Source organism: Malurus melanocephalus, unplaced genomic scaffold, assembly GCF_030028575.1.
Source record: "Malurus melanocephalus ecotype Western Australia unplaced genomic scaffold, MMel_1.1 scaffold_116, whole genome shotgun sequence".
NCBI lineage: Eukaryota > Metazoa > Chordata > Aves > Passeriformes > Maluridae > Malurus > Malurus melanocephalus.
The window spans coordinates 1421626-1439199 of NW_026623348.1; the positions used below are offsets into that span (position 1 = coordinate 1421626).

Genomic DNA, 17574 nt, shown 5'->3' on the forward strand with positions numbered 1-17574 from the left:
CTACGCTCTTGACCAAAAGAACCAGAAAAGACTACCATGCCAGGTCAAGCAAGTTCTTAACACAATAGTGTCTTTTATATGAATGCAGAATTTCTTGTCTTGTGTAATGTCAAGAGCAAGTAGTATAATTCAATCTTCGAAGCTCTGATTTAGTATTACCCATTTACAAGACATAGTTCAAACTATGCCCTGCATATCCTGATCAACACTGAATTACATATGAACTGTAATATACTCCAAAGGTTTTAGTGTTAACAACCTCCAAAGAATATATACACCTCTAGCAGATGCAACAGCTATTTCTTTCCTCCTCAAGAATGGTTTTTAAAAGATAAAGCTACTAATATTTGATAAAATGAAGCCTCAAAGCCTAGCATTAGATMAGTAAACTGGAGACCAGTACTATTTTTTTGTAGTTTGTGACTAACTTAGACACAGTTCTTCTGACTGTAAGGTTGTTTAATATTGCATAARCTTTCTCTGTCACCCAAATATCCACTAATTAACTAACTTTGCATTGGGGTCATCAACAGGACATTGACTACTAAAGATTGCTACTAACAGGCTTAATTTGATGATATGCAATCTCCCAGACTAAGACCAAACCCAATACCTTTGTCTGTTCCACTTTCCTGCAAGGGTGTCTGTCTTCTCAGTCTCCTTTGTGCTTCTGCCTGCTGTCCAACATTGTACACAGAAGGTCTGGCCACATCCCCGGTCTCTCCTGCACCATGTTGTGGGTAASGATGTGATTCCTCATTTGCATTACTCACCAACTCTTCACACTTCTGCAATTGAAAAACAATTCCTGAAAATTTCCTCCCAACACGGAGCAAAAAAAAGTGTTCCACAGTGCCACAATCAACCCTGCCCACCAAGAAGCTTTAGTAATTTTAACACAGGTACTTTAAACCTGCAGTACAAGCACAGATTACAAGTCAAACAGTGATGAAACATCTATTCTATGATATCAAAGTTTTACTTAGCATAAACCACTGCAACAGCAGTACCTGWATATCTGGAGTATGATTTGGAAATGCCAGTGGTCTTCAGCACTGCAGAATGCAAAGACTATACCATGTCTTTGAATAGTTGAAGATATCTTCTCTCTTTAAAAAGCAAGTTATTACTAGGAAATTAAAAAAAGACTTCACTAGATAAAGTGGTTCAAGCCAACCAACGTTTTGAGGTTCAAAGGCATTAAAAGTTCACCAAGAGCCATTTCATATCCATTGCAGTASGTGCATAAGGCACAGGAAAAAAGTTTGCAACTCTCTTTACCACTGTGGATATGACTTGTGACATAAAAACATTTAAGGCCCACTTGCTGCACAGAAATATATTTACACTAAAGAAATGGTAACATCCCATCTTCTCTTGAAAAACGAGACATTTTCCCTGTCCTGCTCTTGGATAATTCCCCAGAAGCTAAATGCTAGGTGATAATGGCATTTCTGGTGGGATGCTCCCCATAACAAAAAACTTACAAGCATAAGCATTGCAAAGAAGAGGAATATGCTAAAACAACAGAAAAAAAGGCTTTTGGACATGATCTGACTTAGCCTCAAACTCTTCTGCAAGAGGGCAGGACATCTTTCCTCATTTGGGCAGGCACACTGAAAAAGGTTTCCTAGAGGCACAAYAAAATAGGCAAGACTCTCATTCCCAAGGCAGAACTGAATAACTGACAAACTGCCCTACTGCTGGCAATGTGCAAAAAGGATTTACTGTTTTCATCTTTACTTATATAAAGAGGAGGGAAAAAAAGCATAACATGATCCACAGAGGAGGGAAAAAAAGCATAACATGATCCACAATCACTGTACAATCAGCACCACAAACTGGATTTTGCAGCTATGCAAAAATACAAGGAGGGTTCTGTCATTACAGCCCATCTAAGAGATCACAAGGAGCCTTCAACAGGCTCCCAAACTTAAGTGGGTGAATAAATCTCCTTAATTTACAAGTCTTTGCAAAAACAACACTCCTAACCTGACTTTCTCTTCTTTAAAGATTGAAGATGTCAAAATTACACCCATCCTTTCCCTTTTCACCTGCTAATGGTAAATTTAGCATTCTCTTAGTTTTAGAGTACTCTTAACAGCRAACAGAAATGTTGAATTTTCTATTTCTCACAATTACAAGGATTTTCAWGGGAGAAAACAGGTCTGACTGACTTCTCAAATCCCTTTTCTGATTGGCAGTTACAAGTTACAGAACTATTACCTCTTTCCATTCTCGCTCTTTCTTTTCCAGAATTGTGCAAACTGTGGTCCTGTAGGCCTTTTGCAAACAAGCCTTCAGTTTGTCTTTGCCTTGACTGTTTAATGGAACATGAGAGTCAAAACACTTGTCCTTCCAAGAATGTTTACTATGTGTACACTTGACTAGATCTTCATGAATTTCACTCAACAAATACTCAAGCTCAACCAGAGTSCTCTCCTCATAGCGACCAATTTCATCCTGAAGTCTTTTGGCTTCCTGAGCCTCCCATTCTCGCTGCTTTTGGTCCAGTAACATCTTTATTTCTGCTTCTTTCTGAATGCAGAGATCATTCTTCTGCTTTGCAAGATCCTCCTTTGCTGTTGCAAGGACCTCTTTAATTCTGTTTCTATGATCATCTAAGAATGATCGGTAGTCTCTCTCATTTTGCTCTTGTATCTGCAGAATTTCTTCTTGCTTTTCTTTGTTCCACTGCACACGGGCTTTTGCTAGTTCTGCTTTGACAGCTGCAGGGATTTCCTCTTTCTTTAGCTCCAATTCCTTCCTCAGAGAAATTATCTTTTCTTCCAGTTCTTTCATTCTTGGTCCAGATCTCTCAGTAGTCTCACTTTCTTTCTTCCACTTTTCCTCAGCAGCTGAGAGAACCAGGGCTAACTGGAAAATATAAAACAGTCATTATAAACAATACACACATTTATAGATGCACAAATTATAACAGTCATTATAAAACTGCTGGAGACATTTTCAACTTTTTCAACAAAAATTAAACCTATATAGGCAAAAAAATGGGTATGGACCAGAGTACACAAGAAACATCTTTCCTYAGTGATTCCCTGAGCCTGTCTACATTCATTCCTCAGTAATATATGGGATTTGGAAGACTTWACTGTTTATCAATACACACACAGCAGTATTTTGGGCTACCTGCTTTGCTGTAGTCTTTTGTTGCTCTTTTTCCCATTTTTCTTTTTCTGTCTTTAGATTTAGTTTGTACTCTTGCAGCCACTTGGCATGAGCTTGAGTTAAAGCTGCATCTACCTTTAAACAGATAAAAAACCTACTTCAGTCACCACTGCTGAGTACATTTTTACTTTTACTTTCATGTAACAGTGCAGGAACAGATTTCAGTTTTGATTATCTATGTCTATAGAAATTAAAACAATCAGACCAGCAGCACTTGATGCATTTCTTGATGCAAACAATTATGCCAAAATTACAAATACTACATTTATTTTTAACAAAAATCTAAGTGGGTGTTGCTCAGTTCTGTTCAAAACTGCTCCAAAACTTGTTTAAAAGAGTGAAAAACAAACCACATGCAGCAGTTTTTCCAGAACTTAAAAAAAAATTATTTCTAATATAGCAAATGTCAACTACTAASCTTAAGAGGAAATTGGTGGAAGAGTCCACCTTTTTTTTAGGTGACTTAATTGGACACAGCAGTACAGAGTCCAGGTAGACAGAACAATTATGAATTACCTGGCTGGCAAGATTTTTACAGTATTTATTTTCCAGCTCTAATTCAAATTCTTTTAAGGCCTCTTCAGAGGCTCTATTTCCTTTCAGAGCCTTCTGGATCTGCAGCCTCTGGTCTTCAAGAGTCCCYTCTAACTGTTTTGTTGAAACTTCATCCACAACTCTTACTTGGTCAGTTTGGCAGCTGCTGTCATTACATTCAATTACAGTTCTTCTCACTTCTTCCAGCCTACTTTGCCATTCTCTTTCTAGTTTGGCAAAGRCTTGCTCTTTATTCTAAGGAAAAAAATATTTTTAAGAAAATCTCCCCAGTGTCCAAATAAAAAGATTTCACTGGTGTTTAGCAAATAAAACACTGTTACCACCAATGAGCTTTCTTAACAGGAAAAGAACAAAACCATGCACAGAGAGGAGAGAGTCTGGTGAATCATCAGAGCCTTCTTCTAAGGGACAGGGTACACAAAGGACTTCCACATGATGAGTGAAACAACAGAAAGCATAACTGCTCACTCAAGGATCAGGGTGGAAAACTCCAGCATATAACCAGCTGTGACATTCAGGGTATTCTGTTTGTTAATTTGAAAGATCTAGGTTTTGAGGTTTTTTAAAAATCTGAAAGACGTATAATATTTAATGACTTCAGAGGCTTTTWAAATGGCAGATCCTTAACAGCCACTTCCAGTGGCAGAATAACAGCACATAAATCTAAAGTTCTGTTTCTCAAAATAAACAGCAAAGCAACAAAAATAATTGAAATTCTATGATCTAAGTTCCACACCTCTTTTTCCTCCTTTTCCCAGTGAACTTTGGCTAATGCAACTTCCTCTCGAACCTGCTGTTCTTTTTCTTCCAGCCACTGCTTCTTTGCTGCTATCATAGACCTGGTGTGTTCCTCTTCAAGCTCAGTCCTCAGAAGTTCAAGGGAGACTTCTTTTTCTTCTAGTAGCTGTTTCTTGAGCTAGACCAAAAATAGATAAGTGAGGTGTTCTCCAAGGCATAGCAACYGCTCTGGCACAAAGTGATGAGAATGCATGAGACACATGATTAACTCTCTAAAGTCTGTGCATTCATCTCACTGATGACACCTGGACAAGAGATCCAACTCTCAAAAAAAGGTTTTTAAAGATATTATATCAGAGGTTACTATAAGCTATTGCTGTGTATCAAATCATCATTCAGGCTCTCTTGAAAATTTCTTATGAATGTAAGAGTCATACTGCTGACTAAGCATCCTCAGAAGTCAGAATTATGGAATTTTACTGTTCACATGAAAACAAACAGCTATTGCTAAGACTTACTTCAACAATATTTTAAAGCCCAGGACATAATACCAGATTAATTTAAAAATCAGTAAGTTATATGTATGAACTTTCTGATACAGCTGCATCTCTTCCAAATACATTCCGCAAACATTTACACAATTAAATATACCTACTAATATTGCATCTTGAAAAAAGTCTGAAATTATATGGTTTGTAGGCCATTTCCATTTGTACCTTCTCTTCCTTCATCTGCTGCTCTTGCTGAAATTTCTTTCTTAGAGTRGTTTCCAAGGTGTCCTTCTCCCGACAAACTCCAATGTAACATTCCTTCACTGCAGTTATCTCGTTGTTCAGCTCCTCTATAKTAGCCCTTTAAAGGACAGATTACTTACTATCAATTGGCCTCACAAGACAGCAAGCCAGTTTTAAAATAAGTATAACTAGCAGTGAAGATCAGACTGGAAACATGTAAGTTTCAGTAAAAATGGAAATAATGTTAAGTCTTACCTCAACTGTGAGATTGTCTCTTCGTAAGTTTGAAGAAGCTGCTGTTTTTCCACAGMAAATCTTTCCATCAGATCTTTCTCAAAATGTGCTTTGGTGTCCTCATGATGTTGCTGGTAAGTTCTTTCACACCTACAATTTCAAGAAGAGAAAAATAACTACCTAGTTTCTACTACCTAGGTTATTATTCTGTAAGAATAAGAACTGACTTACCTGTCAATGGCTTCTTGTTTATCGTGATCAAAATCCTCAACCATCTTTCTCATCTGACAACAGAGGTCTTGATTTAATATTTTCAGTTTTTCCTCATTTTCCTGCAGTTCTTTAATAGTTGAAGTATGGGCCTGGACAAATAGGGTCAATTAATATGTGGATTTGTAATCACAGGTTTTAGCACAGGGTGGGGTTTTTTAGTGGGTATTTTTTTCTGTAGTGATAAGTAGCATCTCTGTCTTACCTCAACTTCCTGTAGCAAAGATTCATTAGCCTTTTTGAGTCTCAGAACTTCTTCCTTTACATTATCAGAAGCATCATTCAAATTTGTGACAGGCTAGAAATAAATCAAATTAGAGTTGTCAAATACAAATTGTATGTAAAAAAATAAAAAAAAACCCCAGGAAATTTATTGCTCTTGTAGATGAATTTTCAAACTCAGTATCATGAAGGTTTGGAGAAGCACTCAGTGGTGGGTTTGCAAGCTGAATGACAACAGTCGTCCAACAGAGAGGACACTTGTCATATATACAGTATTCCTATCCCACATCATGTCACCAGGTACAGATACAGATCAATTTATAGAGGGAAAGCAATAATAGGGTGGAAATGCAATATCAAGGAGATTCCTTGTTGATCAAATTACACAGTGAATGCTCTCTGAAGGCAATATTTTAAATGTTCCATTTGTATCATCTAATGGTACTATCAGCTTTCTCAGAGAAATTACAAGTTAATTTTGGCTAAAGAAAACCAACTTTCTCCAATGAAATTTACWTTTAACAAAAGCAGGGTGGCCACTAAGTACTCTAAAGCATATAAGTCATCCTTTTAGAACTCACCAAATAATGCATATGTTGCCCAAGTTCTACTATTCAGTTTTTTTCTTTCCAACCAAAGACACAAATGAAAGAGTTGCTATGAATACTCAACTGTGCATAAATTTTTGATCCATTCTCCTAAGAAGTTCACATGTTGGTTTTGTTCACCAAAAAACAGGGATATGTGACTTTTTTAAAAGTGAAAAAGAACAAACCTCTGAATCTTTTGATGCTTTTTCTACTTTAAACTGCTTGTATTCCTCTAGTGTCTTCTGGCAATCCTTAAGACTATTTTGTAATTCAGTAATCTGGTTTCTCTTCATTTTATTACTRCTCAGTAGACGTTCCAGCTCAGCTTTTAATTCTACAATGATTTCATCTTTAGAGAGTTCTTTATCCATGTCTCTGTTCTGTATTGCACTATCAGGGAAGACACAACCAGTTCAATATTTAAAAGACAAAACACATTTATCCAAAAGGCAGTAGCAGCCAAGAGAAGAGCAACTAATGCTACCAGAAATATCAGGATGTCTAAGATTTAATAGTAAAAAGCATAAGAGGACATGAATATCAAAGCTTTTTCATCAAGTTCTAATTACTTTACAGAGAACTTGTTAATTCAGCTATTTCCTCAAAAGATTCATTCTCACATGATATGAAGTGTTTTGAAACAACTCAACTGGTTGATGTAAAACACAGCTTTAGTTTTAAGTAAATGTGTGCAGTCTTTGAGCTAAGAATGTATCCATGAATATAATTCATACAAGTACAGGAGCAACAATATAGTCCTGATAAAATCTTCAGATTTATTAAGCAGTAATTAGGCAATCAATTAATAGTATTAGTGCTATTTCCTGTTTCTCAGATTAGCTGGCAATAAAAGTAGTATTTCAAGTACCTATCAAAACCTGTATGCTGATCCAGTAAGACTCTCTTTTTACACATCACTTGCCTAATTTCTTGAGGAATTCAGGTTTTTCTTTCAACAAGAATCATTCAATACCTGCAGAACCTTGGCTTCTTCCTGGTGGTTTTTTTAATTCCCAGCTCTACATAGGAATCACCCAGGCTCATATGCCGCTCTCCACTTGCATCATTCAAAAATACTCCAAGCTTGGCAGCAGATTCATACAAAGCTATTTCTTCTTTCAGTTCCATTAATTCTTCCTGAAAGGAAGAGACAAAAATAATTACACTAACCAGAGAGACTCYGAGCCAACATATCAGACCCATGATAACTCTTCCAAAAAAAACAAACACATGGAGCTATTCTTTCTAATTATAGTTACACTTAGCTGTATTTAGTCGAATTGTCTACCATTAATTTATACTCTCATTTTTGATACCTTTAGCAAAGTAAATGTAAAAACTATAAATTAGTTAGAATATACTGAGCAACAGAAAATATTCCCTATTGTTCTCATTACAATTCATCTATGAAGTATTATTTCTTTTGCTCTTCTGCTTTTCTGCTGGCCTTGTATAGTAATAGGGATGACAACAGAAAAGTACATACTTGGAAAAAACAGCTATTACTCAGTACTTAGTAGGATTCAGGGCTTACAAGATAACAGATTTAAATCAAATATATGAAATTAATTGGAAACAGACTTCCACTCATACTTTACAGAGAACTTCCTAGCCTTCCATTTTGCTGAAAAAAGACAGATTTCAGAACATGGTATCTCCTAATTAAGTTACAAGACTCCCAGGACACTGAATTAACATTCATATTTTTTCCAAAAGCAGGCTGGAMAAAAGTATGAGTTTAGATCTGTGCCAATACAATTGCCCCATTGTGTTTTAATTGGTGGAGGAGGAAGTTTAGCATGCAATACTGCCAGATGAAGTAGTCAAAGATGATGTGTTTCTTTACCCAAAAAATTTAAAGTGTTTCAACCACCAACCTTTTAATTATAATGCCCACCCCCATCAAATAAAAACATTTTATTCAAACATAAAATATTCAATAAAATTAACCTGCAAAGCCTTGTTCAGATTGTTGCTTATCATCTGTGCAGACTGAGCTTGTTGCAATTGAAACCGTAACTGATTTGTCTCCTGCATTGAGCCTATTGTAGRAAAGAAAAGAGAGAAAAAGAGAAAGTCATAACTATGCAAGGAAGACTATGCAATCTGAGGAAAGATCTCTGKTAAAAATAGCAATGTTGATTCTGGCAATGGACATTACTGTTTCTATTTCCTTGAGCTCACAACAGCTACTAAATACATTCCTATCAAAAGACTTCAATGTRTAAAGGTAGGCAAAAGTCAAACACACAAATTGCAAAATATTTCACAATCTATTCCTATGATACAGGTTTCCAATAATCAGCCTCCAGCTCCCAAAACAATTCTTCTCATTGAGATTTGAATTTAGAATGATAGTTCAAGTCAACTACCTCAACACAAAAGTAGCTCGCTCCCAAACCCTGTTGTTTCACATTAAACAAGGTTTATAAATATACAGCACAAAATACATATGAAAACAAAAGTTTAACCACTGTTGCTTGGGGTTTGGAGATGGATTTGTTTTTACTTTTATTTGATTTTTTAACTTAGTCTAGACTTAAAGTCTGACTAATCCACTGCATAGGAAACGGTCTAGAACACAATTACCTTGATGTTGATTCCACTTCCACAGAAACATCAATATGCAATTTCATACTTAAAAAAACTGAAGACATTTCCGCAAGGAAAAATAAGATATGAATAAAAGGCTGACCTGTTTGCAGTAAATTTGCACATTGCTTTTGGCTTTCTTCTAGACTTCTTGTCAGTCGATTTATTATTTCAGTTTTTTCACATTTGGTTTCTTCCAGCAATTTTTCAAGTTGCTTAACATGGTCTTCTAGATTTTTGCAAAGCTCTTTCTAGAAAGAGAGTATTTTTACTCGTGTTACAAATACTTAACCATCTAGAACAGTTTCAGATATAGAAAAAGTCAATACATACAGGACAAAGGAGAAAACAAACAAATCTGATACCTAAAGGGATAGAGGACACTCAAATCAATCACAGATGAAATGCTATCCTGCAGTTACCTCTTCCAGCATTAAAGTTCAGTTTTCACAGGGAGGCAGTAATTGTACTCTTATACAAACATACATGGATGAGAATAATTTCATATTTCCTAGAGCAGTTACTTTTCAGCACATCAGATTATCTCCTGTAATTGATCACATACACTTAGTCTACTGCAGAAAAATCAAGCCTTCGCATTATATTAAGTCAGAGCTGAACTCAGTTTAYTTTAACTGAGCTTAAGCCAAGCTAGCAGGTGGCAACACTCTGTAAAAGAGGAACTGTAGTTTCTTTTTCACAGGATATACAAAGTAGACATTTATATGGCATTATTTACACGGATCTGGGAGGCACACTGCCTTGTGTTCACATCTTTTGACTTTTCTATTTCCTCTCAAACAACAGGAGATCTCCCTCTTTAAATATCCCAAAAATGCCACCATGTATTTTACCATAGAGACAAAATGGTGTAGGCTTTGTTGTGGTACTAACAGACAAAAAATTAGCACTGCATTTTGTTTAGAAACAAGCACTAATTACCTTTYCAAATATACAATCCATCTATTTTTATGTATATTTATGTTGAGACAAGAATTATAGAAATGTAATTTTACCTTCTTTACATGAAGTAAGAGGACAATTTATTAAGAWCTGCCTGGAATACATTGCTTGTATATTTCTAATAGTGTCATKGATTCTTATGACATATCAAGTAAAGTGACCTCAGTAAGTTCGACAACCATGACACAATCTATATCAAACTCCATTGTAAACACAGCTCTTTCCCCCCTCTACTTTTAAATCCTTACTTCTAATTTAAAGTCACTGTTCAGTGGTTAGTCATCCTTCATAATTTTGTGACTACATCTTGGCAACAGACTGTTCAATAAACAATTATTCTTGTTTTTTCCTTGCAAGAATATCACATTATTTCTTAATTAGTCCTTTTCTTTCCCAGAGTTATTTGCAGAACTCTTTCAAAAAAACAACTGTGCACAGAAGGAAAGCTCAGGAGAGCAACTAAGACAATGAATTCCTCCCTCTGCATCCACTGTGTACAAACTCACAATCTGAACTTGCAACTGCCTSGAGATGTTTATGAAAACATACCACATAAGCCTCATAATAATAACTGACACTTTCCATTTTCTTYGCAGCTTCCAGAAGGAGTTATTAGAATTGTAGGTCAAGAAATKCAGTTTGGGAAACATGGGGAGCTCTACAGTCTCTCCAGCACAGTATTCAGCAYCCTAAAATAATTACTCACCTGCTCTTGGAGTGCAGATTTTGTAGTATCATATTTCTGCTCTAGTGACAATAYTTGCTGTTCGTATTTCTGCTTGAGTGCAGAAACAATGGCCTCATGTTGTTCTCTGGCTCGCTGGAGGGCATCTGATCGCTGAAGTTCCAACAGCTGCTTTTGCATGCTTTCCATGGCCAYCTCTGCCACTTTGGATTGCTTCAGYATCTGTAGGAACAGTATTACAKTAGTTCCTACTTACATATATTTTACTTTTGCTCCAATATTCTGTACATCAGATCATTTTTATTGCACAAGAGTTGCCAAAAGTCCTCAGATAATGCCTGYGTTTTCACACAAACTATTTTCAACCAATGGATCCTATTCATCCCTCATGTATTTAGATTTTGCAATGAYCATGAGCAGCATTTCAAGAAACTAGCACTTAGGTGTAATGGAAATGCATCACATGTTTAACTGGAGAGGTCTTTCACAATAAAGAGTCTAMAAATAGTTACAGTACCTGCTCCTCSTTGGYAGTAAGAGTCTGAATTTGAGTTTCAAGGGCCTTGATTTGACCTTCAAGATGCATTTCCCGTTCCTTTGCATTCTGATAAAGGTTCTGAGATTCGTGAAGACTAAGAGCCAAACCATCCTTTTCATCTGAAAAAAGAGACATAATTGTGTGAGAACCATGGCCAGCCACCCAAGAACTTCATGCAACTGTTCAGTACCTGCTCTACAGAACCATTCACTCTACAGAACCATTCATATTGTGGACAACAGAAGACTGAACAAAAACATTCAGTTGCTCTCTGTCCAGCAACCACTATCTCCTCTTGTAGCAGGAAGCACTCCAATATACTGTTTCCAGTAGGGTTCTGATTGTACACCCTGCCAGCAGTAGGACCTCACATCCTCCCTTACACCATTTAAAGGGAGAACCCTCTGGAGGAACAGCCAAGACACAACTGACAGTTGAAGTTTTCTCTCTCCTTTGCTTCTTTTGCATTCTATAAACCACCAATATGCTTCTTTTGCATTCTATAAACTATATTCGTAGTTCTCTAAGTTTCAACTTAGAGAACTCCTTTTTGTCTGTTCCTATAATGGGAAACTAAGACATCCATCAGTCTCCACCACGGATTTTACAATTTGTAAGAGACTTTCTACCGTCTATGCAATGGCTTGTTAAACCGGACAGCACAAAAGAAAAAAAAAAAAACAAACACCAAATTGTTTTCAAAGATGTCTACTTCTCTTGCTGGGGTTTGGGTGCTTTGGTGTTGGCTTTTTTTTTTTTTTTTTTTTTTTTTTTTTTTTTTTTTTTTAGAGCACTGCTCCTGCAAACTTCTCACTTTTCTGTACATTTGTGATACCTGATACATGGGGACGCTGGAAAACAACAGTGGTCTTGAAAATACAATAAGAGTTAAGATAMTTATGCAGTCAGCTTCTCATCCAAAGATTTCTATTTACAACAATGTTTGGGGGAAGAGGGTTAGGTGCTTGTAGTCCCAAATCAATTTTATAAGTATGATAAACACCTTCAAAGACACTTTCWAAATCAAAGTCTCAGAATTAAAAAGTTACTAGATAGGAATGAAATATAAGAAATAACACAAAACATTTTACCTTTGACCATTGAAAGTTGATGATTCAAATACCTAATCTGCTGAGCACTCTTTTCTAGCTTTTCATTAAGTTCTTCCAGTTGTCTTTCCCTTGCTTTATTTAGAACTTGAAGTTGAAGAATCTGCATATTTTCTGAAGAATCTGCCAAATTTCAAATAGCATGCAGACAAGTCAGCATAGATACCAAGAAAATCATCATTTTAATTCCTACTCCAATATACGTATTTTCTTATAGTGCTAAGTTTATTGTTGGTGCACAAAATCTTTTTTTTTTTAATCCACATTTGATTCACATCACACAAATTGCTCTGGCAGCAATGGCTGAAGGATTGTGGAAACTACCAACACAATTTCAACCTAACAGCAAGCCCGGATAWAAGTGTACATGCTGTGAATCACAGACTTGTGGTCACTACAAATTTGCAAGATATCTAATGAAGTAGTTCTGCTATTTGAAGTGTACCTAACAGAAAAGCCCAAAGTGGAATCATTCAGAGTACACTTCCTAAGGTATAGTGAGTCCTTATTTTCCAATATTATGAAAAAAGTGTCATCAAGATGTGACATCAAGCCATCAAAAATAATTTCTTTCAGTCTCATCACTCAAAACTACATTTTTAATAGCCTGAAACTCATCTACCCTAATCAAAAAGAGATAATTTCTGGATGTAAAAGAGCATATACATCAACATACTTCTACTCTTTTCCTCTTACTGAAAAACTACTGAAATCAACATGTTTTCTATCGCTGATTTCCAGTGAACTTTTCACTCAAGTTTATTTCAAGTCTAAGCAGCAAACACTTACTTTCATCATTGCCTAAGAATGCATGTTGCAAATCTTCAAACACTTCATTTCTTCTGTTTCCTTCCTGGATTCCTGGAATATTTTGATGAATGCCATTTTGGTACGGTTTGTAAGTGACTTTGTAAGATTCCGGTGATTGGCCATTGACAACATCAGATGCAACAAATTGCTGTTGTGATAATACATGCATAAGAGGAAATAAGTTTAAACCACAACTGTAGTYTTGCTCAGTGAAAATATTTTTTCATTTTACAGTCTGACATTAAGCAGAGTTCTAGCAGCTCTTCATTTTCAGGCTCCTATCCAGCACATCATTTAAGCAGGATACAATTTTTCATGAAAGCTTCCACCTTAAAAGAGTGGTGAAGCGTTAACTTCATTAGAGCAAGCACACAAATAAATCACATTCATTCTACCTCATGGAATTGTACCAAGACAACAAGAGGAAAAAAATCATAACAAGAACTTATGAAAATCCAATTATTAATATTTCATTTTTCAAATWGGCTACAGAAGCCTCCCACCAYGGTTCGAATTGATTGTAAAAGACTGAGGGCATTTAGAAATATTACAACCAATATTAAAGACCCACCAAATTTTCCAAGAGACAGAAAAAAACATATCAGCTTCTGACATACCTTAAGATGTTCYTTTGGGTCATCTGGAAAATTTATTATTTTATTTTGCTGACTGTTAAATTCTGGTTTATGGCCATTTGTATAAGGCCTGAAGTTTTCAGGAAGATGATACACATTGTTCTCCTGGTAGCAGCTTGGAGAGTTAAACCCATCTCTACCAAGATACACATCATCAGGATCATCTGAACCATTCTGYCCACAGTAATCTTCTTTAACATCATATAAATGTTTCTTCTCATCATCCTTAYGTAGGCCATTCCAATTTTTCCCATGTTTTTCAATGTGATCATTTTGTGGGTCACACAAGAACTGTTCAGGGTAGAGATTTTGTCCTTGTTCATAGCCCTATGAATGGATAAGASGTTTGGAACTGCTCTCTCAAAACTCAGATTTCACCCCATCCTCCTTTTTCTGAGGTTAACAGACCTCAAATTAGAAATACTTCGAACAAATACCAAAACATGTCACCTACACARAAAGTATTTCTCTAATGAATTAAAACAATTTTAGCATGCTATTATGAACAARCAGTTCATACTGATTACATCTCTGCTCATAGAAGCTTACATTTGGAGGATCACTTATCAATGGATGATCATTCCACCTTCCATCATGCTTCCCAGGCTCATGTGACCTACAGAGATACAAGYAGCTTAACTAYGTACTAAGAATTTCAGGGAAAAAAMCAACCATCTTTTCTAAAATYAAGAGACATCTAGTTTACTGCAAATTGCACTACAGCTCCCCTTTTACTTGGATTGCTTTTACACACTTCATCAACAAAGATTTTGCTCTGTTCTTGAAAGCACAACATAAATAATTAAAAAATGGTGCAAAATGCCTTACTGCTCCTCAGTCTCCTGAATGCTACAATCTGAATAACTGGAGAGTTGGTCTCCACTGTCTTCCAGCATATCATGGGGAAGGTCTGTCAGCAGTTGTTGCAACTGAAACAGAACAAACAACATTTATTATACGTTCTTCACAAGAATTAATACAAGTTCAGCCCAAAAACACAGGCAAAGTAGGCCACTTGCACTAAATCCTTGTTTTCTTCCTCCAAGGAAGAATTCGCAACACTGGAATTCACAAAGAGACCTATACCACAGAATGCTTACTAGACTAGACTACCAACCAAAGGATTTTTCTGCCAAACCCTTGCTAAGAAAAGAGCTTCATCAAAAAGAGGTAAGGGAAATGCCACCTGGTACACATGTTTGAGGATAGACTACTTTCAMAGGATGATCTGATGGCAAACTGATCATGCCAAGGTTTGGCAAATTTGGCTCCTCCAAATTCCAGACAAGAGAGGTAGTAGACATTCAAAACAGGCTCTTTCTGAGAAGTCTGAATGGAAATCCAGACACATAAGACCTTGCCAATTAGTACCACTATATGCAAGAAGTCATTACTGCAGCGATTAAGGTCTCCTCTGGACCAAGCAACTGGATGCAAAAAGACAAAAACACCTCCACAAATAAATCACACCTGAACTTATCTCTACTTTTTATGCTTTGCAAGAGTGGTACAGTCTGCATTCTCTTTTGCTCACCAAAGACTACATAAACCTTTTTCTTTCTTTTTAAGACTTAAAATATCAAAGAACCTAAATACACCAGCCTCAAGATTAAATGACTTAATTCTTTTTCACCTCTTGTTCTCTTGCATAATCTTCTTGGTCATAGTCTTCATCTTCATGTTGAGTTTGCAGAGCTCCACTATCAAAGTCAAGGGACATCGTTTTCTAGTAATGGTTTTGCGTATCCAGCAAAACCTATCACAGGACAGGAAAACATCACACATGAGTAAAATAGAAAAGGAATCAAAAAGCACCACCCTCATCGCCTGATTAGCCAACCATACACAAAAATACAGTTTTTATAACAGGGCACTGCACATTACTTTTATCATTTGTTTCTCATATATCTAAGCCTACTCACTTCTAAGAATTTAGCATTTTAAAACAATTAYCTGGATTTTTCATAGGCTGACATTATATGATTTCTAAAGTGCACTTACACCAGACACTATTTTCTGCAACTTCTAGTACTGTACAGTAAGAGACATGATGTGATACGCATTGATAGTTATGTCCACTTTTACAGCTTACTTCATATTCTTCTAGAGAATGACTATATTTTGTATTTAAGACAAAAAGTATGCTCTTTCTCGTGCATTTGCATAACAGCTCCAAAAAGAAAAATAGGAAAAGCATCATGGAAATCTGAAAAGCATTATGTCAGTTCCAGATTTCACTGCTTAATGAAGAGACTCTGACTCCCAAGGGYTTCTCTACACCAAGCAGTGAGTTCACAGCTACTGTGTTAAAGCGCTGGTKCACGTTTGGTTACAAGTTACTCCCCGATGARGAGATACTCGTYTGGGCACACACGTGTAGCACATACYGAAGTCTTCACGTGGTATAATGTAACATTACGAGAGCATTATTTCCAAGTCAAAAGTCACTTAATCACGGTTAAAGGACCTTCTTGTTGTAGTTTCAAAGAAACAACAGCAGTGCTGGAAGGAGGCCTAACAAGGCAGCTGCTATCTCTGTGCACCCCCTGCAATACCAGTGACCCCTCTCACGGGAGGCTCTGAGGCATCACCTTCTCTCAGACCGCATCAGCCATACACGACCACCCGCCCTCTCTATTTCATTTAGAGCCCTTCCCGGTCCCGGCAGCCGGACGAAAGAGCACAACCGGCAGGTCCGCGATCAGCCCCGGAGTGCCGGGMAAGGACGGGCCGGGGGCAGCCYGGGGGTGCGAGGCGAGCTCGGCCGCCGCCACCTCAGCCCTATCAGGGCGGCGGCGCAGGGCCGGCGGGGGCGATGCTAACCTCCCGCGGGGCCTCCGCGGCCGGAGAAGGCAGCAAAGCGCGGTCCGAGCAGCAAAACTCACCCGAGCCACCGAGACCGACCACCCTCCACAACCACCACCGCAGCCGGCCCGCCGCTCTTCCGCATCCCGCGCCGCCACGCTGATTGATGGCTGATATAGCCAATCGGGGACCAGAACCACGCCCAGCAGCGCTGACTGACAGCTCCAAGCACCAATCGACGGTCAGAGCCCGCCCAGCCGCGCGGGAGGGCAGGCCCGCCCCCGCTGATTGTTTGAAAGCAGGCGCGCATCATCGCGGGAACGCAGCTGGCGAGCTGATTGGCCAATCAGAGCACCAATGGGAGTGTGGGTTGTGTGGAGGGGCGGGGTCTCCGCGGGCGGGCAGCGGCGCCATCTCGCAGCGGGACGGGGCCGTTGCCTGGCAACGCKCGGCCGGGGTGACGTCACTGCCCGCGAGCCCCTCCTCGTGACGGTGTCGCGATAGCGCTGAGGGGATGCGCGGGAACCTCTCCTGTCCGAGCAGGTTCCTCAGGCAGCCCTCACCCCCTCTGCTTCGACAGCTCAGYCTCTTAAAAAAAATTAAAACCTTCTCAGAACCACAGATTTATTGCGCAGTCGCGGGCAGGAAGCGATTCTGACAAACGGTTCGGTGTAACAGCCCCATCTGTTGCCTCTCCCTCAGCCCTGACAGCGCCTCCCRCCCGCCGGGCAGAGGGAAAGTACCCCCGGAGCAGAGGCGTTTGGGTCATTTGTTAGAGCATTTTTATTGATGGGAKTAAACAGTTCATGTATTTCAGTGAAACTTTTAGAAGTGTGAAAAGGAACGAACAYGCTCTGTCTTGTAAATGTGACCTTRTAAGTGAAAYCAGCCTTTTTTCCCAGAGGMTT

The 17574-nt window shown here is 38.1% G+C and overlaps 1 protein-coding gene across 1 annotated transcript in view; it reads right to left on the minus strand.

The window, feature by feature from the left end:
- The window catches only part of CEP152 (centrosomal protein 152), a 21434-nt gene extending 4626 nt beyond the window's left edge, over nucleotides 1-16808 (minus strand). Inside the window, exons 1-22 of the mRNA XM_057369898.1 lie at nucleotides 16747-16808; nucleotides 15495-15617; nucleotides 14690-14790; nucleotides 14411-14477; nucleotides 13844-14188; nucleotides 13206-13374; nucleotides 12399-12539; nucleotides 11287-11426; nucleotides 10791-10991; nucleotides 9225-9372; nucleotides 8480-8571; nucleotides 7503-7666; nucleotides 6715-6919; nucleotides 5923-6015; nucleotides 5679-5809; nucleotides 5469-5597; nucleotides 5196-5331; nucleotides 4478-4657; nucleotides 3703-3975; nucleotides 3148-3261; nucleotides 2227-2877; nucleotides 614-788 (exon numbers count right to left, since the gene is read on the minus strand). Of these exons, the coding sequence (XP_057225881.1) occupies nucleotides 614-788; nucleotides 2227-2877; nucleotides 3148-3261; nucleotides 3703-3975; nucleotides 4478-4657; nucleotides 5196-5331; nucleotides 5469-5597; nucleotides 5679-5809; nucleotides 5923-6015; nucleotides 6715-6919; nucleotides 7503-7666; nucleotides 8480-8571; nucleotides 9225-9372; nucleotides 10791-10991; nucleotides 11287-11426; nucleotides 12399-12539; nucleotides 13206-13374; nucleotides 13844-14188; nucleotides 14411-14477; nucleotides 14690-14790; nucleotides 15495-15581 (3742 nt within the window). The 5' untranslated portion in view covers nucleotides 15582-15617; nucleotides 16747-16808. The remainder of the gene's footprint in view (nucleotides 1-613; nucleotides 789-2226; nucleotides 2878-3147; nucleotides 3262-3702; nucleotides 3976-4477; nucleotides 4658-5195; nucleotides 5332-5468; nucleotides 5598-5678; nucleotides 5810-5922; nucleotides 6016-6714; nucleotides 6920-7502; nucleotides 7667-8479; nucleotides 8572-9224; nucleotides 9373-10790; nucleotides 10992-11286; nucleotides 11427-12398; nucleotides 12540-13205; nucleotides 13375-13843; nucleotides 14189-14410; nucleotides 14478-14689; nucleotides 14791-15494; nucleotides 15618-16746) is intronic.
- Between the last annotated feature and the right edge of the window lie 766 nt (nucleotides 16809-17574).